The 24345-nt window shown below is 36.3% G+C and overlaps 2 protein-coding genes across 2 annotated transcripts; one reads left to right on the plus strand and one right to left on the minus strand.

Annotated features, from left to right (window-relative positions):
* Window positions 1-57: 57 nt before the first annotated feature.
* On the minus strand, window positions 58-13121 carry LOC119779152. Its single transcript, XM_038278700.1, has 9 exons — window positions 12914-13121; window positions 12513-12578; window positions 11923-12059; window positions 11664-11844; window positions 7517-7711; window positions 4397-4462; window positions 2550-2683; window positions 2244-2463; window positions 58-652 (listed from the first exon to the last, which is right to left on the minus strand). Exons 1-8 carry the CDS (start codon window positions 13088-13090, stop codon window positions 2262-2264), a joined length of 1158 nt encoding a protein of 385 aa, XP_038134628.1. The 5' UTR covers window positions 13091-13121; the 3' UTR covers window positions 58-652; window positions 2244-2261.
* Window positions 13122-16932: 3811 nt separating this feature from the next.
* LOC119779145 (mannose-P-dolichol utilization defect 1 protein-like) lies at window positions 16933-24038 on the plus strand. The gene is made up of 7 exons (XM_038278686.1): window positions 16933-17112; window positions 17316-17381; window positions 18417-18549; window positions 20423-20508; window positions 21427-21542; window positions 21628-21738; window positions 22467-24038. The coding sequence occupies exons 1-7, from the start codon at window positions 17022-17024 to the stop codon at window positions 22581-22583; spliced, it is 720 nt and encodes a 239-aa protein (XP_038134614.1). The 5' UTR covers window positions 16933-17021; the 3' UTR covers window positions 22584-24038.
* Window positions 24039-24345: the final 307 nt, after the last annotated feature.

Genomic DNA, 24345 nt, shown 5'->3' on the forward strand with positions numbered 1-24345 from the left:
CCTTAGATTTTTTCCTGTGCTTTGTTTTAAATCAGTTTAATATTGAGATACAATAAATCAGATTTTACAATTTCTTTATTTGACAAATTGCAATTACAAAAATATGTTTTAAAGCTGCCTAAAAAAATACATAATATTTCTTTTACCACAGTTGTTCTGGTTTGTGTGTAAAACATTAAAATGTAAAAATAAAAAGAAATTTAAGCCAAATGATTATCTTGGTTCATTGAGCAGGGTTAACTGATGTGTTCCAGAATTCTTTAAAGCAGCACCTTTGCACATGCAGATAAAATCAAACCGTCATACAGCTCAGAATGTTAATGTGTTAGATTCTCTGCCTCTTAGGAGTTTACCTCGTTTAAGTGATAAAATGTTGAATCTGGACTAGAGCAGAAAATAAGTCCTTTCTTCCAAACAGAACAATAGTAAAAAATATTATTTTAATAACATTGTATTTTAGAATAAACCTTTAGAAGGCTCTACTGCATCTATGATCACTGGAGCTAATAATGTAAGAAGCATAAAATAGGCAAAAAATTTAAAAAACAAAACAAAAAACAAATTCCATTCAGAGCAATACTCCCTGCAGCCTTTACTTAGCTGTCAGCTTTTAACTGAACAGCAGGGGGCGCCCATCACAACCTCACAGCTGCTGTGAAGAAAAAAAATATCAGAAAAAAAATTTTAGTTTATCAAAGATTAACCAGATCCTACAGCAGAATATAGCATTAGAGCAGCACCATGTTTTACTGTTAAATCTCACATTGGCAGGTTTCATTTGTGTATTTATATGTAATGCACATGATCATTCTTTTAAAAATGTAATTTAAGTGTTATACAAATCAACAAAGACCTTCATTTTCTATGTGGTGAATAATTAACTTCAGTCTGCTTTTCATTTAAATTTAGAATTGATTTTGTTTTTAGCTTAAAAAGAGAATGATAAATGATTTATAGATTCATTACGCCCAGAGTAAATTATTGCAGGTGCAAATCTCGATTGTGGCCTACACATTTTTATTTTATTTTATTTATTTTGTTTCTCTGGAAACTTGACCATTACATAAATAACAAAGGTATTTAATAGCTGTGGACCTAGGTCTGGTATAGATTTACATTTGGTGAAAATTTTTAAGTAAATAGTTTGATAAAATATAAACCGGCTGAAAATTTCAAAAGCTTGGTAATTAAAATGGGTTAAAGAAAATCTGATTGGACCATTTAACGAAAAAATACATTTTAAATTTCTAAATATTTGTTTGTGACCCAAATTTTTAGGTCTGATGAATTTATCAGCCTTTTTTGGTTTCACCCCAAAAGACATTTAAAAGCTAGTGGCTAAACAACAGATGAGCTGTTTGACAATATTTATCTTTTAAACCAAAATGTCCTGTATAAATGACTGGATGTTCCCAACAGTCTTTCAAAGTAAAATCATTGGTGCAGATTTCTAAGACTTAAAAAGCCGCTCTGACAAATTGAAACCGATAAATATCATCTAGCAAATGTCATATTGGTTCACATCTTTGTCGTATCTTTACAGCAGTGTGCTCAAATCTGCCCTGCAAAAAAATGTAACCTGGGTGTTCCACAGGGGTCAAAACTTAAGCCTCTGCTTTTCTACCTATGTATAAATGATTTACTGAATATCTACAGACCCTACCTGCCAACTGTTAGCAGATGTAAGAGCTGATAGTCCTTATCAGGCCGCAGAATTATTAACTCCCAGTACACACAATTAGATTTCCTTTGTTCTGAACTCCTCTTCATCATGTCTTTGACAAGTTTGTTATTAAAAGGGGATATAATACTGGATACTGTGTCTAGTAATGTTGATACTTTTATTAACAATTTTCCAAATTTATAATTTTACAAATAAAACAATTTGTTTAACCTCTCCCCACTAAAAATCCTTCTCCTTTCCTTTGGTGGAACAAAGGACCAATAACCTATAAACATATGTGGCCATTTTAAGTTGAAATTGCTGTTGCTGAATACTTGCTTACAAACGTTATATTACAACATGTTTACAATAAAAAAGATAATATCATCAACAACTAATTATACGTAATTTTATATGTACAAATGCCGTAAAATGTGCAAGAATATGAGATGATGATGATGAAAATTGTGTAAACTGTTGAAAAAAGTTGGATTGTCTTCTTGTAGCTTGAGGTTGATGCATTTTGGAGTCAACAAAGCATCATGCAAGTACAGGCTGGTTACCATTCTGATCTAAGTACCTGCTCGTTTAAGGCACTTCAGATCATCTCTGTTTCCTTCCTCATGCAGGTCCCACACAGGCAGCCGATGAGCCCGTTGATCATCTGAACAGCACAGAGTATCATCTCCAGGCCGCTGGTCACAATCAGAGTGCTGAAGAGTCCAATGTTGAACACGACGATGTTCTCAGGCTCCGTGCACGTGTTCCAGATCGAACTATTGCCCAGGTAACTGTCTTCACTGTGAAAAACAAAAATTCTTTGGCACGACCAAAGCTAAAGATGCCAAACAGACACCATCATCTTGGAGTCACATCTGGATCTTACCGGTCTTTGAAAGGCCGCGTCCAAACCAGTAACACTTTACAGTAGGGTCCATTCGTCAAGCCAACGGCAGCCACTATGAAGCAGTACAGGGCGCCGGCAACGCCAACCGCAGCAAACAAGATAGACAGGAACATCTGCAGGGACCAGAGGAGTGGGATACAAACATTTTCTGTTGCTGTTTTCAGAAGTGAGGAGAAGATCCCCAGCTTTACATCCACACAGCAGCATGGGTTTGGTCTCCAGTCAGAAGGAGGAAGTCAATCCTAAACTTAGCATGTGGGGAGAATGTCAGACTGTTTTCTTTTTTCTGAGTCAAGTCAGCATGGTGAGAAATCCTCCTCCTTTTATTTAGAAGGTGATCCACCCTTTTCAATGTTCAAAGTCTTTCTATGTTCAGTTAAATTCAGTTTATCTATATAGCACCAATTCACAACATATGTCATCTCAAGGCACTTTACAATTCAACCAGATCATACAGTCAAACTGATTCAAAGTTTTCTATCCAAGGAAAAAACAGTTGATTGCATTGACTCATTGACTCTCTGCAATCCCTCATACCAAGCATGCTTGTAGTGACTGTGGAGAGGAGAAACTCCATTTCAAAAGGAAGGAACTTCCAGCTTCCATCTGTGTTATATTGTTTTATTATAGGGGTGTTGTTCTGTTTCTACCAGATTTGGAGATTCAGATAATGAGAATTGACTTGTTTAGCTCAGATTTCTCTAAACCAGGGGTTTCCAAGGTGGGGTGCAGGACCACGCGGGGTCCCAAATGGGGGGATCTTCACTGACTGGTTTTCATGATAATTGTCATGATTCCTGATGTATATGGAGGGCCAAAATATACCATGAAATATATACCTGACCTTAACGGGACCATTCTAACACTTGGACTGGATATTTTATTGTAGCTTTCAGGTCTTTAGTCTGCTGGAAGCGGGGCTGTCCGGACTGACTGGATAGAAGCAGGAAAAGCCCATAGTAAGGACCTGGGTGGGACTAATAAGGTCATAAAACCAATCAAATGGCCATGATGGGATGCATAAACATCTTGCTTTTGTTTGTTGTTTTTTTTTTATAAAGAAAGGCTCTTTTAGCAGCCAGTTTAAAAAAAATAAAAATAAAATCCAGCTCATAGAGGAATAATTAAAGGTTACAGTAAAATAATGCTGTTTACGGAAAGGCACTGTTGCATTATGTGCCGGATTATGGCGCTACTCATAATCCGTAAACAATACTCTTTCTCCATGGTCTCTCCTAACTCCTCCCAGAACAAAATACCTGCTTGCTGCTTTAGTGAGTCCAAAAAGCCAAACAACTTCAATAAGACACTTTCAGTTTGAGTGCCTCCCATAATGCTGGTGTCCCTCACTGGGTTTGAGTGTTGCCACCATGACAGACACCACAGACCTCATGGCCACAGCCACAGGCGGCTGCATCAGCAATGGCAGCAGAGAACATGATCCACTCACACTCTGTCTCCAACCTTCCCTGGAATCTGGGAGAAGCTTTACCAGAGGTAGAAGTTGAACATGTTCCTAACTGAGGGCTCCACCAGGATAAATTTGTTCAATGATAAGAAGATTTCCTAAGATAAAAGATTGCACTGAATATTGTTTAGGGGTTTAAAAAAAATATATATATAGTTTTGCTTCTGCATGTTTCATTCAGATTAACAGTACAGGTGATAGGTGGTTAATCTTTGTTAGAGGAACATTTTTGCCTCTTTGATTATTGTTTAATTACTTCCTTGTTGCAATAAAAAAGTGTTTATATGGAAGGGACATTTTGTTCAGTAGTTCCCTTTGTTAATCTCTCACTGTTGTTACTTTTTCCTGTGTGACTCACCCCACAGCGATTTCCACAGCAGCCCTGTTTGCCAGTCAGGTGGATGTGAAGCGCAGGGAGCAGCACCTGGAAGGGAGTACATTTTAGTACATCATCAGATTTAGATTCATGAATCACAACCTCTTTATTTAAAATATAACAGAAGTATTATGAGAACTTTGTTCCATAATTTCGCAAGCAAAGAATACATGTTTTAAATGGAAATTTGATTTGATTTGATTGATTTGGTTTTGAAAGTAACTTTGGTTTCAGAGATCATATTATCTACACTTCCAGCCCAATTCAAACACTACCTCAGACTAAGATAAAAATGACTTTGCTCCAAACTCCAGAGGAAAATCCTGCCTTCAGAACTGAAATAATTTGAAACAATAAAAAAAGAAAATGTGAAAGAAAACATATTTTTAAAAATTACAATCTGAGAAAATTGGGAAGATACTCTAAAAAACTTTTTGATTAAACTTTCATGTCTGGATTGCATTGTTTTATTTTATTTCCATTTACAAAATTTGTTTGCTTGCAAACACAAGTGGAACAAAATTCTTTTTTACATAAGAAATAATAAATCAAAAAGAGGATAATGGTTTGAAAAAATAAAAATGGAAAAAACAGCTCTGTTATTATCAAAACCTTTGTGGATTAGTACGTTGTTTTTTTAAAGATTCTTTTCCAAATGACTTTTGTTTTTTATTTCCTTTTATTAGAAGTTAGTCAGCAGTAAGATTTAGGCGGTTTTATCCAGATGTGGGCAGATAGTAACTAGTTACTTTACCCTGAGTAAATTTTAGGAAAATAAAAGCTAGTTTTAGTTAGTTATACTCTACGGCAATTTTTATTTAATCAACATTCCTGTGAGAGTTTTGCTTACCTTACCTGCATATTTTCAGTTTACTCAGTTTGTTTTAATTATTTAAAATGCCAGAATCTGCACAGAACTTTACATTTCGGTCTGTTTTATGTTATGATTTTAAATATCAGATGCTATGATAAGTTATTGAGCACTTGAATAAAATTATTTTTTACTCTTACTTGCCAAAGTGTTTTTCCAGAGTTAGTGGTTTTCTTCAAAAAAATCTGGGTCACTACGACGGCTGCTCTGATAATGAACTTGGATAAAAGGATTTATCTTATCATCTTGTTTTATCTTAATGCTCTCAGGTCTGTGTTATATTATTACATGCCTACAATCAAAATGAATTATAATTTTAAATCTTTTATACTTTCTGCAATTAAGCGCTTGTTTGTAATTCGAAGCATTGTGTATAAACTATTGTAGCAGAGACTTGTGTGTTTTTCTGTGTGTTTCTGGCCGAGTCGCTGCAATGATTTTACCTTCATGGGATTAATGAAGGTTTCTGTTCCTCAATTCTTAAACGGCTACATTTTGCTCTTAAGCAGAAATATAATGAAGTGGTGTTGCTGTTGCTTGAGTAAAATTTTGGGAATTCTACCCATCTCTGCATATAAACATTATCTACTGTAATATTGGTTTAATACATTTATATATATATATACACTATATTGCCAAAAGTATTTGCTCACCTGCCTTGACTCACATATGAGCTTAAGTGACATCCCGTTCCTAATCCATAGGGTTCAATATGACGTCGGTCCACCCTTTGCAGCTAGAACAGCTTCAACTCTTCTGGGAAGGCTGTCCACAAGGTTTAGGAGTGTGTTTATGGGAATTTTTGACCATTCTTCCAGAAGCGCATTTGTGAGGTCGCACACTGATGTTGGACGAGAAGGCCTGGCTCTCAGTCTCCGCTCTAATTCATCCCAAAGGTGTTCTATCGGGTTGAGGTCAGGACTCTGTGCAGGCCAGTCAAGTTCATCCACACCAGACTCTGTCATCCATGTCTTTATGGACCTTGCTTTGTGCACTGGTGCACAGTCATGTTGGAAGAGGAAGGGGCCAGCTCCAAACTGTTCCCACAAAGTTGGGAGCATGGAATTGTCCAAAATGTCTTGGTATGCTGAAGCATTCAGAGTTCCTTTCACTGGAACTAAGGGGCCAAGCCCAGCTCCTGAAAAACAACCTCACACCATAATCCCCCCTCCACCAAACTTTACACTTGGCACAATGCAGTCAGACAAGTACCGTTCTCCTGGCAACCGCCAAACCCAGACCCGTCCATCAGATTGCCAGATGGAGAAGCGCGATTCGTCACTCCAGAGAACGCGTCTCCACTGCTCTAGAGTCCAGTGGCGGCGTGCTTTACACCACCGCATCCGACGCTTTGCATTGCACTTGGTGATGTATGGCTTGGATGCAGCTGCTCGACCATGGAAACCCATTCCATGAAGCTCTCTGCGCACTGTTCTTGAGCTACATGAAGTTTGGAGGTCTGTAGTGATTGACTCTGCAGAAAGTTGGCGACCTCTTCGCACTATGCGCGTCAGCATCCGCTGACCCCGCTCCGTCAGTTTACGTGGCCTACCACTTCGTGGCTGAGTTGCTGTCGTTCCCAAACACTTCCATTTTCTTATAATACAGCTGACAGTTGACTGTGGAATATTTAGGAGCGAGGAAATTTCACGACTGGATTTGTTGCACAGGTGGCATCCTATCACAGTTCCACGCTGGAATTCACTGAGCTCCTGAGAGCGACCCATTCTTTCACAAATGTTTGTAAAAACAGTCTGCATGCCTAGGTGCTTGAATTTATACACCTGTGGCCATGGAAGTGATTGGAACACCTGATTCCAATAATTTGGATGGGTGAGCAAATACTTTTGGCAATATAGTGTATATATATATATATATATATATATATATATATATATATATATATATATATATATATATATATATATATATATATATATATATATATATATATATATATATATATATATATATATAAAGAGTTTCTTCATTTTAACAATTAAATATTATGAACCACCAACGAATACTTGACTAGACATTTTACCGTATTATTATCTTCCCTACTGTTTTACTCTTAATTAATTTCTTGAATAATTCATTTTTATTTTTATTGAAGTAAAAGATAAACCATTAAAGTATTCTCACTTTGGGTGCTCTACCCACCTCTGATTTTCTCCACCTTAAAATAACTAGAAAACAAGATAAAACTGAAGCCAAAACAAGCAACTCACCAATAGTCCTCCTCCAACGATTCCCCCCATGTAATACACCTCATCCGTAATATGTTTATCTTGGACGTATTTGAGGTCCCCATCAGGGAATAACAGCACAATGTTGCAGATGATGGATATGAGAGCCAGAGGATACAGAGTCACTGCAATGCAGAGGGAACACTTTCCAGTACACATGCTGGCTGGTTGCTGAAATTAAACCTCCTTCTGGTCCACGTTAAGCTCAGGAAGCTTCTCTTTGATACTGGAAAAATGGACCGTGGTATAAAGGCTGTGGCCTAAATGGTTGGACTGTGGGGGCCGGCGTGTTGATAAGAAAGTCAAACAGAGCCTGGGATAGGCCGCAGAGTGACTCACTCTCTGCTGCCTTGGAGATGCACAGAACATGTTTTGTTGGGTTATTGGAGGCAATGTGGACATTAAGGTTTTATGGTCTTAATCAGACCCTATTATGGTACCTGGAACTTGAGAGACCACACCTTTGAAGTTCATTTTTTTCATGCTGAATAAGGGGGGGAATCTTCGTAATTTAATGTAACACACAAGGTTGCTTTTGTTTTTGTGACATGCTGAACATTCTTTAAATATCCGCTCGCTGACAGCGTTTAGGCTTGTTTACTCAGTCACAGTAGGAGCATTCAGGATTTGAACTTTGCACATCCAGCCGCAGATGTACCGGTAAGAGAACAGCACTTGTGTTGGTGAAAAGTATGCAGACTATAACTGGTCAAACACTTTCTCCACATGATGCATGCTTCTCTTTGTTTCTGTGGGGCTGGACTGATTAAAGGGTAGTAGTCTTATCACTAATGGGAGGGAGTGAGCAATCGGACAAGCCAAAGCTATGAATTATACCCTTATAAACATGTTTTCGTCTCTGAGCAACATTTGGGCGAGGCAACATTATTCATCATGATAAGAGTGTCGAATCCTCTTTATGTATCAGCAACTTATGGCAAGACCATCGTTAGTTTCAGCTCACTCTCTTTAAAATGATAAAAGATTTGTAGTTAATGATTGCAAATTTATGAAGAGTTTAGGTTTCGAATCCAAGCAGCAACCAGAGATAAATATTCTGGGATGGCCATTATCAAGGCTCTGAAAGAAAACATGTGAGCAGAGCTGAAATGGTGGGTAATGGAGGAGGGGTGGGTCAAATTTAAAATCAAACTCTTATGTCTAGTGTTTCTGACATAAGTTATACAGCTAAATTAAAGAAATAACTCAGAACTAACTTAAGGAATCAGACATGGAGAGACTCGGGTATAATATGAAAGACAATCTGAAGTATTGTTAGCCAATTTCTAAGCTTCCCATCATTCCTAAATTTATGAGAAGCTGGTTTATTATCCGTTTTAGGAAGAGCAGGTTTTAAAACTACAAAACACTTAAAGGGCTCTTTTTAGAGCATTTAAATTAGATACAGATTCTGGTGGCTGTGGGATTTTTGTTACACAGCATGAAAGACCTGATAAAATTCTTTTAGAAAATCACACCTCTCATTTTCCTAGTATAGTTAAGCACAATAAAATCAATAATCCTTTTATACAGCATACTGTATGTTAAGTAGTAGATTTTAATTGTACAAAAGGAAAAGTTAAGTGTTGAAGTTAAGTTATATTTTGTCATATTTTGAGGAAATAAAAAAACAGGCTAGTGAAATAAAGAAATGCAAACCAACCGTGTCGAAGTTGATGATATAATTGCCACTCCAATGTTAAATTATTGATCAAATTTTTAAACAAGTTATTTTTCCTTTCGCTTCCACAACCAGGGCTGACTACTGCTTGATATGTACATTTTAAGAAACAAGATCAGAGGTGTCAAAAGTATTTATTTATTACTCCAGTAGAAGTATAAATCCTACTGTTTAAAAACACTTGTTGAAGTTAGAGGATAAACTTAAGCTTTTTACTCAAGTAAAAGTATAAAAGTAAAAGTAATGCAGGAAAAAATGTTAAAGACAGAAGCTTTACTGCACTAACCTATTAAAGGAAAAAAGAAATCTGCAATTCCAGATGATAACTTCATTATACTTAATTTTCTGTTTTATAACTAATGGTAATAGTGTTAAATTTAACTTTGCATCAACTTGAAAAAAAATGTATTTTGGTATGTGGTGAACAAAAAATTGGAGCAGCACCGAGTCCCACCACAAAGAAATTTATTATCTGGATGAAACTAATTATTTTGATGGTTTTTATCTTTTTTAAATACCAACAGGCCCTAAAGAAAACGAGATTAAATAAAACTGAACTAACAATACTATTTTTAAAATGTAAGGAGTAAAAAATGTTCTAAAAATTTTTACTTCAGTAAAGTTTAGAGCCAACATTTCTTTTTAAGTAAGGTGACAAAGTATTTGTACTTTGTTACTTGACACATCTGATTCTAAGATAAATACTCTTCATTAGTTAAACCTCATACTTAGATTTTAAAAAACTCCTAACTTGCTATTGTTCTTGAAATAGCTTTAAATTCCTTCTAAATAATTATGTTTAGATATGGAGATACAAAAACAAAAACTAATCTCCATCGAAAAATGTTATTGTGGTCAAAAGTTTTGTATTTTATAGAATTAAAAAATTTTTGACAAAATTTATTATTTCAGTTAAGATTAGTTTTTGTTTGTATAATATTGAGACAAATTTATCCCCATAGAAAGGCTAAAAATAGCACTCTGTGGAGAACACGCTCTTATGGGTTTATAACAAGCAAACACAAAAAAACCCAAGCCGCTCTCATTTCGATATAAAAAAAATCAGATTTCCAGGTGATGAGAAAGAAAGTCGGCATTTATCCTTCTGAAGGTTACTATGCTTTTCTAAGGTTCTTTGGGGATTCTATTTTTAATGACCACTGTGACCAAAGTATGATGTTTCAAAAGGTTTAGGTGCTTTAACCTCTTTCATAAATCATCATCTAATACAGGGGTCTTCAATGATTTCACTGCTAAGGACCCCCAAACTGATGGCGAGATAGAACGGGGACCCCTTAATTATATATATTATATGAAATTGTGTTATAACAAACTGGTTCTATAGTCACTCTACTACAGATGCATTCATATAATGAAAGTATTTTCACCTTGGGATTCTCCCTGGGATTATCAAGGTATTTCTGATTCTGATTCCGGTTGATGGGACAGGTGTTATGAATGAAACGGTGCCCAGCTTGAAAGAGCTCCTGTGTGTCGCTGAATGTGTGCATTGATGACTGAAAGACATCTTCTGCCTCCATTTATCTGTTTACTACAGTGTGTTGAATCCATTATATGTGCATTTAAATACTTTTCTATTAGATGAAAGAAGTGGAGGGGGGAATATAAAAAGAAAAGTCTGATCAAAACTTTTGCAAACCCCATGCAGTACCTCCTTGGACTCCGATCTAATTATTTTATTTTATTATTTTTTTTTTTTTAAAGAACATCACACTTATCAACCATGGTGGTGGAGGTGTGATGGCCTGGGCCTGCTTTACTGATTGAGGACTTATAGCACTTACTGAAATTAATCAAACTGTATGGATAAAAAAAATCAATCATGTACAGTACACTCACAATTCTTGTCTTTAAAAGGCATTGACTGCGCTGAACTTTATTGTCAGGAAAGAATTAAGTTTGTTCCATAAGTTTTTGCAAACGTACAATTAACTAATATTCATTACTGCGAAACACAGAGCAGGCATTTGATGCAAGATTTCATCTAAAGCTTTATTGAAACTTATTCAAACATGAGAAAAAGAAAATGCAATATAAAACACATCCTTAAAACCAGGAGCCAATTTTTATTAACCCTTCAAATATATTTGGATAAGGAGCAAAACGGACCACATTTTAAAACTCTTTAAAGCATTGTTCTTTTTTTGCATGTGCATTTGCAAAAGTGTAAAGCCTTTAGAATAATATGGAAGTGAAAAAGCTCACACAGTTGGAGAGATTGATATTAAATTGAGCAGTTTCTACAAAGGAAATGAAGAGCTTGTTTCCAGACATACATCAGATGATGATGCTGCATGAATACAGCTTCTTGAAAGCCTCCTGTCCTTAAACTTGGGGTTCCTGTAAATGAAAGAAAACCAACCAATGAAAGCTAGGCTGATTGAGGAAGTGAAGTTAGGATGTTTGACTTTACCCAGCTTTTCAGACCTCTTTGTTGCAGGTTCCACAGATGCATCCGATGAGGCCGTTGATAACTTGGCTGGCACAAAGAATCCCTTGCAGAATGCTGGCCACCATCAGGGTGACGAACAGACCCATGTTGAACTGAATCACGTTTTTCGGCTCTTCGCATTTGTCCCACATATGTTTTAACAAATGTTCCGGGTTGCTGAGAGTAAAAGCAAAGAGTTAAATGAGCAGTTCTTGGGAACATCACCTACTGTACAAAAGCATCTTAACTTGTTACCCTTCTTTAAGAGGGGTTTCCCAAATGCCGTTGACAGTTTTGCAGAGAGGTCCATTAGAGAAGCCAAGCATTGCCACGATGAAGCTGTACACGGCTCCTGCAGCGCCCACCGCCGCAAATATGATGGAAAAGAACATCTGTCAACAATTAAATGAGAAGAAGAGGTAAAAAAAACACTAAAGATAAAACTTCTTTACATTATTTACGCATGAGTTTATTTCCCCTTTTCATGTTAAACCATAAGAAGTTTGAACTGATTTCTTATTTTCATCAAAGGCACAAAAGCTTAAGCTTGGTATCTTTTATATATATATGTATCATAAATGCTTGCAAAAAAATTGCCTACTTATGTTTAACTCTAATATTCTTTTAAACTAATGTTAGAATGTCACGGTCACTGGTGAACTGTGGTTTTGTTATCTATATCAAAGAGATCTAGATGTTCTGCAATGATGATGCAGCACAACACAGCATATTTCTTTGGCCCAACATCAACTGACTAGTTTGCTTTGCTACATGTCTCCCATAATTTAAAAGCAAAGTTGTGTTTGGTTTCCTGTTTCACTTGAAATTAGCTCTAAATGACTCACCCCAAAGCGATTTGCACAGCAACCTTGTTCTCCAGTCAAGTGAATGTACAGTGCAGGGATCAGCACCTGTGTTTGGACACATTGGGGCGGTTAAGTTTCATAACGGTTGCATCGTGTGTCGTTCACAAGTCACCAAACTTGTGTGAGTTGCATCTCAAACCTTTCTGCAGTCTACAAGTTATGTTTCTACAAAACGGATGTGAGTTTGTCTCCTACTAAATAATTTATCTCTTTTTAGCTTTTATTAAAGATGGCAACCATCCCAAGCTAATCCCGGAGAAATATCTTAAAACAGTTTTAATATATACAAAAAAAAACTTCTTCTATTCAATAAGCTCAGTACTGAACTAATAATATTTTACAAAGTCTAAAACACCTTTCCATTTGGGCAGTCTACTTACCAGAACACCACCTCCGATGAATCCCCCCATGTACTTCACCTCATCAGTGATGTGTCCTTCTTTGACATACTGGGTGGACCAGCCAGGGAAGAACAGCAAAATGTTGCAGATGATGGACAGAAGAACCAGAGGGTAGAGTGTAATCGCAATGAAGAGGGAGCACTTCCCAGTGCACATGGTGTCTGCTTGAAAACTCACCTACTGCAGCAAAAACCTCTGGTCCTGTAAGTTTTAACCCAAATAGTTCCTGTTTTCAGACCAGTCACACTCAGATCATGACCAAAAATGCCGAACGTACTTTTCCTTGTGGTGATGGGTTGTATGACTGTGAGGTAGAAACAGAATTGTTTAATGATTCATTACACTCATGCCCAGTTAGAATCTGTTTTTTGTTTTTTTGGTGTGCCTATTTTGAAGTTGTTTTATGAGACATATTTGGTGGCCCAGGATTGAGCCAAAAATCATTTATATATATATATATATATATATATATATATATATATATATATATATATATAATTATACAATACAGGTAGAAAAGTACAATACACGTACAAGTTACAATTAGATGGGAGATTTAAGGAGACAGTAATACCAGTGTCTACACAGATCAGGCTGGTATCTGATTGCACTACGTTTGGTGTCAGTGTTAGGAATCCAGTTTGTGTGTCCTGTTTGTTTGTTTCCTTCTCTCCACCACCAGGAGTTGCCCTGTCTTCGTTGGGCTCCCTGCACACCTGCAGCTCATTGGACCATTATCTGGAGGAGTATTTGAGCAGTGGGCTGTCACTACCTCGGCGCCAGAGTGTTTGCCAGTTTTGGGTACTCTAGCCAAGCTTAGATTAGCTGAGTCTAACCTACAGTAGCTTTGTTTCTCTGAGTCTAACGAGTTTTTGTCTTTGCTCCTCGGCAGGAAGCTTTCCTGTGTTACTGGATTCCTGGACCTTCTCTCCCCTGGAAGGAAAAATCGTGTTACGCTGAGCAGGGGAAAACCTCCACATTTTCCGTTCAACTACCCATCGGAAATCCGAGTGACAGTCTGCTCCATTACTCCTCTGGGTCCAACGCTTGTCAACCTGTCCACCCTCCAACGTGTGCACCATTCTCTGGATTTACCACACAGGCTGGATTCAAAGAATAAAAAGGCCCACCTCTAACTTCCGGATTACCAGCTCACTGAGTTCCAGATCCAACTCCTGTTAAACCCCCTCAATAAACCTTGTTAAACTTTTCCGTTGTTCTCTGAGTGGTCTCTCTGCATGTGGGTCAGATTCGTAAACCGATCATGACAGTCAGTATGTGTCAAGATAATATAATTGCCAGATGCATTTATCCTTTTTATAAAACTATACATTGCCTTTTGTAAAACAGCATGTAGGGTATTGACTCTCGTTTTGACAAATCTTACTCGCACTAGTCCATCTTGGCCATTTAAAAGAAGCCGCAAAGCATCATTATAGGCCACCTGTAGCCTTTGCAGGCTGTTTTTTATATGTAAAGCACAGGTGAGCTGTGTACAGAGAGGTACAATATGCATTAAAAAGTTCCACTGTAATAAACCACCAAATTTAGGAGCAAGGGTATTAGCTTGAGCATACAACATTCTACATTGTCTACAGATATCATCATCTGACAGATTCTCTTTGATGATGTTCCCAAGTTACTTGTTTTTTTTTTAGTGACACTCAGCACAGTATTTGACAGATGAAAGTCTGGAAACTGAATATTTGATCTATTTTACTCCAACAGGTCCTGACCACACTTTTAGATGGATTGTAATTAATGTCATGTTCCAGACCGTACTCAGAACAGATGTTAAGTAGTTGCTGTAACCCAGTAGTACTTGGAGTAAATATTACTAGCTCATCTACAGGCCACAAAACCAGTGTTTCAAGCTCCCAACTTGGTTGATAGGTCATTCAAATTAAAAAGAACTGTGGACAAAATACCACCTTGCCTCACCCCGTTACTAACTTTAATCGAATGCGAGACACAGTTTGTATGCATGAACCCTAAGGTTAGAGTGAGGGTCACGGTTAGGCTGTAGAAATGGGTTAGAAATGAATGCAATTTTATGTTTAGAATTTTAAAGTTATTTTAGTTGTTTTCAAATCCATTAATGGACTTGCCCCACTATACCTATCTGAGCTTCTACATCCTTATAGACCTAATGGCTCTCTCAGGTCAGCAGGTCAGCTGCTCATAAGAGAGCCTTAAACTAAGTGGAAGCTCAGAGGGGCCCGCGCTTTCACAGCTGCAGCTCCAAAGCTCTGAAATGACCTGTCTAAGCAGATCAGACACTGTTTTTAAATCTCTTGTCAAAAACCACCTTTCGTCTTTGGCTTTTAAACAAGCAAGACAGAGGGCTTTATTTGATTTTTTATCTTTTTAATCTTTTTATCTTTTTATCTTTTACTTAAATTTTATTGATTTGATTGTGTGAATGTTATTTATACCCATGTTTTAATGTTTACATTGTTTTTTAATCCATACTGTTTTAAGTTTAGTTTTATTTATTTATTTTTTCTGTACAGCACTTTGGTCAGTTCTTTTTTTTTTTTTTTTTTTTAAGTTCTTAACAAATAAGATAGGATTGGATTGGGAATGGAAGACAATTGAAAGTCCCCACGAGGAAAGAGAAACTGGCTTGTGTGTGTGTGATTTAATCATTTATTGTAAAATGAAGCGTTTGTATAAACCAGAAACGGCTTTAAAATCTTATTGTTTACATTTATATTTCTGTTTTGATTAACAGTAATTTGTACTTTTTTAAAGGTAAATCTATATTTTTTTTAATGTGAGTTCATTTTGAGGTCATTTTTTGTCTTCCCTTTATATCCTGAATCTGAACATAAATTAATTTCTTGGATTACTTCATGGACTTCAGGGTTGTCTGGACTCATTAGTAAAGTAGGAATCTGGACGATTGTGGGTTAATAGGGACAGTAGAAAGGAGACGGGGTATGATTAAATACATTTTTACAGCCTAAACTATACCTTTAATGTCATTATATAGATCATTAACTACACATAATGTTTTTATGTGTTAAACAAAGTTATTTATTAAAAATGATTAATTTACTCAAGGTTTGTTCTTAAAATATAGGTTAGGTTTTAATTGTGTGGAACCCAGGATCCAGGTTCAGTCTTTAAGGAATATCTGAAAAAGTATTTTCATATATCTGTTGATCTTTAGTTACAGATACTGAATTCATGAGTTATTAAAACAGATAAATTCTCATTATTTGAACACTGGAAAATTCATAATTTCCTGGTGTCCAAAGAGGTTTTCAGAATTCTGAAATCCACATTTAAAAATAATTGTTTTTTAAAATGTAAACCAGCTTTTTCATCAAATATGAACCAAAGCATCCCTGAGATAATTTGACACAACATGATTAGTGTATACTGGATATGGGATGAAACCCAAAGCATGACCCACAACCTAGAAAATTAAAGAAGAGTTTAATTAGAAATACATCTATGTCATTTTCATGGGCGATAAGAAGGATACGTTCTACAACCCAGCAATGCTATCAACTGGACCCTGGGTAGCCCTAAATAATTTACTATTTACTAAACTAGCTCTTCTAGAGATGATCGAACAAAAGTTATCTCTACTCCATTAAACTTTAAATTGAATTTGCACATGTATGGAAAAGCTCATTCTAATTATTCAACACTGTATGAACCATTTCTTGTTTTCGCTTGTACCAGTTCAGAGTAGATGTCGAACATGCTGTAAGCCATAGACTAACCCCATACTAAATGTGAATGTTAATTTAAGTTTAAAACCTCTTTTATAAACCAAAGCTATAAACAATTGTATCAGTTAAACACATTTTATCATGTCTGTGGAAGAAATATGTCTGTTGAGTCCACCTGAAATACTCTGGTTCCAAACTACACACTAATCAAGCAAAGGTCTGTTGAGCAATCAAGGGTTAACTGCAGTTTCTGGGAGCCCCTGCCATTAAAATCCACGGGAAACAGAAACAAAAGAAAAAAGAAGGGGAGGATCTGCTGAACTACAGGTCAGAGCTCATGTGGGATGTTTGGATGGTTCCCCCTGCTGCAGCAGATCATTCCTGTCCACAGCTGATCCACCATGGACACATCTCTCTTCAAAGACCTCCTCGTAGGACATTTAATGCCAGAAAAATGCTATAATGAGCTTTTTGTCCAAGTTCGTTTTCACGGTGAGGGTCTGTTTGTGGGAAATATCAAAACAGAAAGCAGCACACGTTTCCTGGCATGCAGATTAATAACATTTGGCTGACTTTAATATGGACTAATGATGACTTTAATCATCCATAAATGGGGGAAATAATGTTCATAATTATATAATTTGCTTTGATCTGTCTTTTTTGATTGCTGTTTTTATGTTATGATTGTTTTCCAGCTCCCTGCCTCAGGTTTGTGCTAAACAAAATTGTCGGATTTTGGATCATATTGGATACATTTCTGGGTAAGACTGTTTATTATTGTTTTATTGTGATTCAATGCATTGTCATAGAGTTTTGGTTTTGTCATAAAAATTGGAAAATATAGGCTCATATTTTTATACACGTGAAATGAAAAGTTCAGCTTTTATTCTAAAATTCAATAATAAATCCCAGAGGCTTTTATGTTCAGAGTTGACCTAATTTAAAATAAAATTAAAATACAGATTAATTCTCAGTATGCTCTATGAGCATAAGCAGATAAAAGAAAAGTAACGACACATGATAAAATCATAAAGACTTAGAAACTGAGCAGACAGATCATTGATACGTAGTGGAGAAAATTAAAGCAGGTGAAGGTTAAAAGCAAAGTCTATAAAGTTTGAGCATCCTAAACAGACCGGTTCAGTTCATTTGTGGCGCAAGCATTAAGTCAACTTTTAGGTCAGAGAAGGAGATAATTTATCAGAGAAGCTGCCAAGATGCTGATATTATCATTGGAGGAGCTGCAGAGACTCACAGCTCAGCTGGGAGATCTTACAGCACAACAACCCTAAACATTCAACCAGAGACATGTTTGGATCAAAAGAAATCTAAGTTGTATCTGCAGCATAAAGAATGAATTAAAAAAGTTAATAAAGTGATGAAATGTTAAAAGGTTTTTAAAGGATTATTACTTTTAAGAAGCACTTCAGGAGCACTAGCACCCTGAACCTAAATACTGACTAAAGCTTTTTGCTCTTTCACATTTTGATCAGAGGTCATGATTTAATTAAAGGACTCAAATAAAAAAACTTTGAGTGATTATGTCTTAATCTTGATAACACAGACATCAGTTTCTCGGAATCCACATCAATGTCATGTTCTCTGTATGCAGAAGCGGTAGGGTTAATGGAACTAACTCACATTTTTTAATGTAATCATGTTCTGTGACGAACTCAGCAAGGTGCAAACAAGACAACCATGAAACTTTAATAGATTTTTATCACAGATGATGCCTAATCCTGTTAACGCCTTTCCCTCCAAATTCTGTTTTCAAATCTATCACCTTTGATGAGCAGCGCTGCTCCCTCAGCTGCTGAAGATTGCATGGAGTGGAAGCGCAGAGGGCCTCAGCCTGACCTCCTTCCTGCTGCAGCTCTATGCTTTATCATGTCCGGTCATTTACGCCACAGCCAGCAACTTCCCGTTTTTGTAAGTAATTAATAAAACTTCTACGTGTTGTTCATTTCTTCTGTTTGACTTTTCTGGAAACACTGAATAATTCTCTGTCAAAAAAAGCAATTTAGGATCCTTTTGGACTGGATGTATAAGGTGTAGCCTGGTAACATAGTTTCTTAACCCACTGTCCTTCATATTTTAGATGTGTCTCTATTCAAGCACCCCTGATTCAAATGATTGCATTACCTCCTCAGCAGCCATCAAATGTTGCATAAGCCTGTTGATTACTTTATCATTCAGCTCAGGTGTGTGGAGGCAGGGGAAACCCTTAAAACATGTAGGGCCCTGAGGACCCAGAAACCCAGGTCTATGATATCCTATCAGATTATCCAGAAGTGCTTCTGTTGGCATCTTTAAATCTAACCTGACGCCATGGTTCTCAATCAGAAATATCAGAGCATCACCTTTTGTCTGTTGAGGTGAAGAATGATCAGCGTAAATAATAATGACAAAAAAAATAGTTCACAAATCAATAAATATGGTGGTTTATTACAAAAGTTTGTTTATTTCCACTGTTTGCTGTTGTCACATCCTTGTTCATCTGGAAGGTTTCCTGCAGAGGTAGCGGCTTGATGCAATCATTACGGTTTAAAAAGACATTTTTTTAAATACAGAACGACTATAAAAAATCTCAAACAAAAAGATGTTTGAGCTGAAGACCATACAGTTAAATTTTTGGAGCATACAAAATAGAATCAGATTTTTATTTTTAGTTTTTTTCACATTTCCATGTATTGTTTTTAGCTCTTAGCTCAGTGATGGATATCCACAATCGGTTAACAGTCCTTAATGGGCATTTCAGTTTTTCCTTATATTTCTGTAATGTACCTTATAGTCACCACAAAATACTGATGTTAATATTTGACTAAATCAATTTAGGCCAAATTTCATCCTGATAGCGTTTACTTTGTCCTTTGTGAGCCTGAAAATAATGTTTGCCTTTGTTACAGTCAGCAGACATCATTGTACGCTGTCCCCACCTACTAGCAGTACTTACGCATACATCCATCAGCGGATTAAACTTCTGTAAACACAATCTTTTTGGTTATATTCTGAGCGCTAATAGTCTCTTATCCCTCCAATAAATGTTCAGTATTCTTTGTGCTTTTTCACTCTTGATCTTGGACTTCTCCTTCTTTTCACACCTTCGTTTAAGAAATAGACTTCCTTGTTTACTTACAGTATGGCCCACATCCACTGCACCTTCAGTCATGTGGTATTGTGACGGTAAAAATACAACAGCTTAATTTGACTAAAAAATAGAGTAAAGATAAAGTGTAAATGCAAAATCAAAACGTAATTTAATGGTAAAGCCATTGATGTAGAAATCCATAAAGCCACCAAGCTGCTCATCTTTTTACAGTTTCGGTTTAGCTTTTGGTTTAGCTTTTTGATTCCCTGTTTTTCATGTAGAATTTGGGATCAGATATAAATAATTCTGAAGATTTTTTCCTGTCATTCTATAATTCTCTTTTTTGGTCAAATTTATCATTTGGTTTGCGGTTTGACTTTGTCCGTCTCTCTCCAACATACCTCTTAGTTTGGTGTAAACTTAATTTCATACTAGGAACATCTCTTCCTTTACTTTTGGACGATTGTTCCCCCCTTCCTCCTGGAAAAACACTAAGATATTTGATTCATGAATGTTTGATTTATGTATAAAGACCACAGTGAGAGAGGGAGCTGTTTGCAAAGTTCCCTGAACATACAGCTTATCAACTCCTGACTCCCCCATTAGGACTTCCTCATAGTTCAAAGACGCGGCTTCATTAATGTCCAAACATTTCAGAGTCAGTAGCCCCTCTGTGTTTACCATACAGTACATCTGTTTTCTGTTTCTGTACAGTGCCTGGGCTGAGAGGCTCTTCACGTTGGCTCAGTCAGCAACCATCATCTTCCTCATCCTGCATTATCGGGGTCAATCACTTAAAGGTCAGACCTTAATCAGTGTTTATGCTAAATCCCAAAAAAAATAAAATAAAGGCATCAGTAGGACAGCTGTGAATCATGATTTAATGAGTAATCCATCTCTCTTCATTTACACCGGATGTTGCAAAACAACATGCAGCATGATCAAGCGCTTCTCATGCAGTGGTGGTTTTTAAAATGGACGATTTAGCTTCGAGCCTGGTTTGGCTCCACAAGACAGCAAGACATTAAATTAAGAGTAGTAATATTTGATATGGATCATTGATGCAGACAACAGCTCCAAAACTCTAAAGCCTATGATGGTAAAAATAGCTGAGTAAAAATCCTGATGTTGCTATCTGATGTAAAAAGTCACCGTCTTCAATAAATAAACGGCCTAATAAGCAGTTAGTTAAGGATTCTTGGCAGCATTCGGTTCATATCTAAATCTTATACACTGACTGCAGGCTTAAACTAAAATAAAACTACATTTAGTCTTTAAAATAAAAATTGAAACCATTCTGTTTGTAAAAACACTCAAACAGTTTGGTGTTATTCTTTTTTTTTGTCTTGCTTCCCTGCAGTACCACCTTGTGGTTTCTTTTGGCTTCACAACACTGCAAAGAGTGAAATATAAGTTAGTAAGTTTTCTTGGAGCTTAGTGTATTTCCCCTGTTTTGGGGAAGTAAGAGAATTTGCCAATGGAATAAGATGATTTTCATTCAAAATAAGAAACAAAAGCTCCATTATCTTATTTCAGGTTCCTAATATCTAATTATCTTATTATCCATTCTATGATCAGATCATTTTATTCAACTTAAATTAAGGTCAAATACACTTATTTTAAGATCTTTTTTATATTAGATTTTGCAGTTTAGATTTTATTTTTTAAACGGTATTCTAGATTTTACACATTTTCACATGCATCTATTTGTTTGCCAGGCGTGCTGGTGCTCCTGGGTTATGGAGGTGTAATGCTCCTCCTTGGCTTGTACGCCGCTGCAGCTGTCGGCAAAGTCATACACACATCCACCATTCCAGCTCTCATTTTAAGCAAGGTAGTAATATATCAGTTTATTGTTTCTGCAGATTTCTAGACTCTTCTATGTTGACACATCTTTGCTGCTTATTGCTTTTTTCCAGGTTGTTCAAACTACAGCAAACCACCATAATGGCCACACCGGTCAGCTGTCCATCCTGTCATTGTTACTGTCATGCCTCGGCTCTCTTGGTGCTGTTATTGTGTCTGTGCAGGTATGCAGTCAGTGCAAAAGCCAAAAAGATTATTGTTATCTTTATCAAACATTTATTTATATAAGGAAGAGGATTAGTGCCATAAAAGATATTGATTTATGTCTTTAATATCAGAATTCTGACTTTAATCTTAGAATTATTATCATAGAAATATGACTACTGGGAATATTCCTACTTTATTGAAGTGATAATCCTTGGCTTTGGCGATAGAGTCTTATGTAATTTGACTTTTAATTCTGAACCAAATTCCGAATTCTGGAATAAAGTTAGGATTCCGAGAAGAAAGTCAGAATTCGCAAAATAATGACTAAACTCTGGAAAACAAATCAGTATTCTGATATTAAAATCAGAATTCTGAAGGCAAAGCAAGTTTATGAGAAAAAGTATATAAGGGCCAAAAGATTCTGCTTTGGATGAGATCTATTCTCTGAGCCAAATGGATTCAAGGACTTCAGAACCGGACTGATGTGCTCTACTTTCTTAGTTCTAGTGAGGACATGGGCAGCAGCGTTTTGCATCAACTTTAGCTGAGTGATGGACCTTTACAAGAGTAAAGTCAGAATTCAATAGCCTGTTTTTAATGACCCTAATCCTCTTTATTTATACATAAAGTCTAACTGAGATGGGAGCTCTTATTTAAAGGGTAGACATGTAGCCAGGTGAATGTTTTACACTTTTCTGCCATATTCTGCAATTTAACTCCATTTTTATGAAAATGTTTGTTGCAGGAAAGCGGAGGATCCTTTACTACTGTGTCTCTGGGATTGTCTTCATGTCTTAGCATCGTCCTAATGGCCCAGGTCCTCTACGGCACAAGGGTTGCTGTCTCTAAGAAGATGGAATAGCTCTGAAAGGACAGCAAGTGTCTGTGTGCAGTGATCCTGAGCAGATGTTTGTGCTGTATGTGGATGTTTACAGTGTTTTGATAGTCATTATGAACCAGCGTCTGTCTTTAGAACAAACTCTGCTTCCTAAATTAAAGCTTTTCTGCTGGTTTTAAATATCAGAGGCCCGTTTCACAAAGCATATACAAACTTAGACTCAAATCCTTAAATGTGAATTGATTGAGCCTAAGGTTGGAAGCTCTGAGATTTCAGTTTCACAGCAGCTTTTTGATTTAGTTTAATCAACTTTGAGTAGGTCCACTCAGAGTCGAGCACGTGCATAACAAGTCATTAAAGGTGTGGCCCCAATTTAATGAGTCACCATGACAACAGGTAAGAGGAAGTGCCCATATTGCATAGAGATTTGAATGCAGAAATGGAAAAAAGAGAATGTGTTTAAAAGACAGAGCAACAGTGCTAGAGCTGCAAAGGAGAGGGAGATGATGTAGAAGATTGCTGTACAAGTTAATCCACAGCTTTATATAGTCTACTATGACAGTTTTTTTTAACATTTATTAAAAGTACTTTCCTCTATTTTGTTCCACTTATAGATCACTAAAATAAGATTATTACTGTTCAAAATCACATTCATAGACTGAACTGTAATAATAGATTTTCTAAATTGCATTTTGCAGCAGAAACTGAATTTCAGAATGTAAAACTAATTATACTAGTAAGAATTAAGTTCAATGTACTTAGAAATGTTTACACATTTTAAGTGGTTTTGTACATTAATCAGCATGACTGAATATGTATTTATATCTAAAATCCATATCTTCTTCATTAAAATAATACAAATTATGACGAGTAACACTTTGATAAGTGGTGAATGGTAATGTATCAATGTAGTATATTTCAAAGCAATCCCACCCGGGAGAGGTGCACCTGTCAGCGGGTGAAGGAAAAATGTTCAAACAGGTAGAACCTCTGTATCATGTCCTGGGTTAATTACCTAATTACTTAGCTTCTGTATCACTTACACAGTCATCTGTTCAGATGTGATCAACCATTAAATGGCTGTTATTACAGGTTATCAGTCCCATAGAATATCTTAAGATTGCGCCTTCTCTACCTTCTAATAGATAGCTGATAATATGCTGATTACAGCTGCTTCAGCCACGTCTAAAACCACGAGTTTCACTTTCTAATTACCTACTTTATACTTGTATCTACTTTATTTGCAGCCTATCTTCTTAAAAACAACTATGTCTTAAAACCTGCTTCGAAAGAATTCCACATGTTTCAGTCACACAGATTTAATGCAGTGATTAAAAACAACTCAGTTAACATGATAAGAGATTTTTTTGGGAGAGGTTGTTCGATGTGATTCTGAGATTAAAGTCAGAATTCTGACTTTTCTCCCAGAATTCTGACTTTTTTCTCAGATTTCTGACTCTAATCTCAGAATTCTGAATTAAATCTCAGAATTCTGACTTTTTTCTCAGAATTCTGACTTTAATCTCAGAATTCTGACTTTAATCTCAGAACACTGACTTTAATCTCAGAATTCTGACTTTTCTCCCAGAATTCTGACTTTAATCTCAGAAGACTGACTTTAATCTCAGAATTCTGACTTTAATCTCAGAATACTGACTTTAATCTCAGAATTCTGAATTTTTTCTCAGAATATTAAATTTTTTTTCTCAGATATGGTAACAAAAAGAGAGGTTGAGAAAAAATGTCTTTGTGAAACAGAAAACGAAAAACTTACCCTGAATTTAGG

The sequence above is a fragment of the Cyprinodon tularosa genome, unplaced genomic scaffold (genome assembly GCF_016077235.1).
Source record: "Cyprinodon tularosa strain WSP-4 unplaced genomic scaffold, ASM1607723v1 ctg1017, whole genome shotgun sequence".
Lineage (NCBI taxonomy): Eukaryota > Metazoa > Chordata > Actinopteri > Cyprinodontiformes > Cyprinodontidae > Cyprinodon > Cyprinodon tularosa.

Coding starts and splice junctions, on each gene's coding strand:
- LOC119779152 (XM_038278700.1), bottom strand. CDS start 13,090: ATGTGCACTGGGAAGTGCTCCCTCTTCATTGCGATTACACTCTACCCT. Junction 12,060..12,512: donor GCTGTGCAAATCGCTTTGGG/GTGAGTCATTTA, acceptor AATTGTTGACAG/ATGTTCTTTTCCATCATATT. Junction 7,712..11,663: donor GTGGAACCTGCAACAAAGAG/GTCTGAAAAGCT, acceptor AAGGAGGTTTAA/TTTCAGCAACCAGCCAGCAT.
- LOC119779145 (XM_038278686.1), top strand. CDS start 17,022: ATGGACACATCTCTCTTCAAAGACCTCCTCGTAGGACATTTAATGCCA. Junction 17,113..17,315: donor TGTCCAAGTTCGTTTTCACG/GTGAGGGTCTGT, acceptor ATTGTTTTCCAG/CTCCCTGCCTCAGGTTTGTG. Junction 18,550..20,422: donor GCCAGCAACTTCCCGTTTTT/GTAAGTAATTAA, acceptor GTTTCTGTACAG/TGCCTGGGCTGAGAGGCTCT.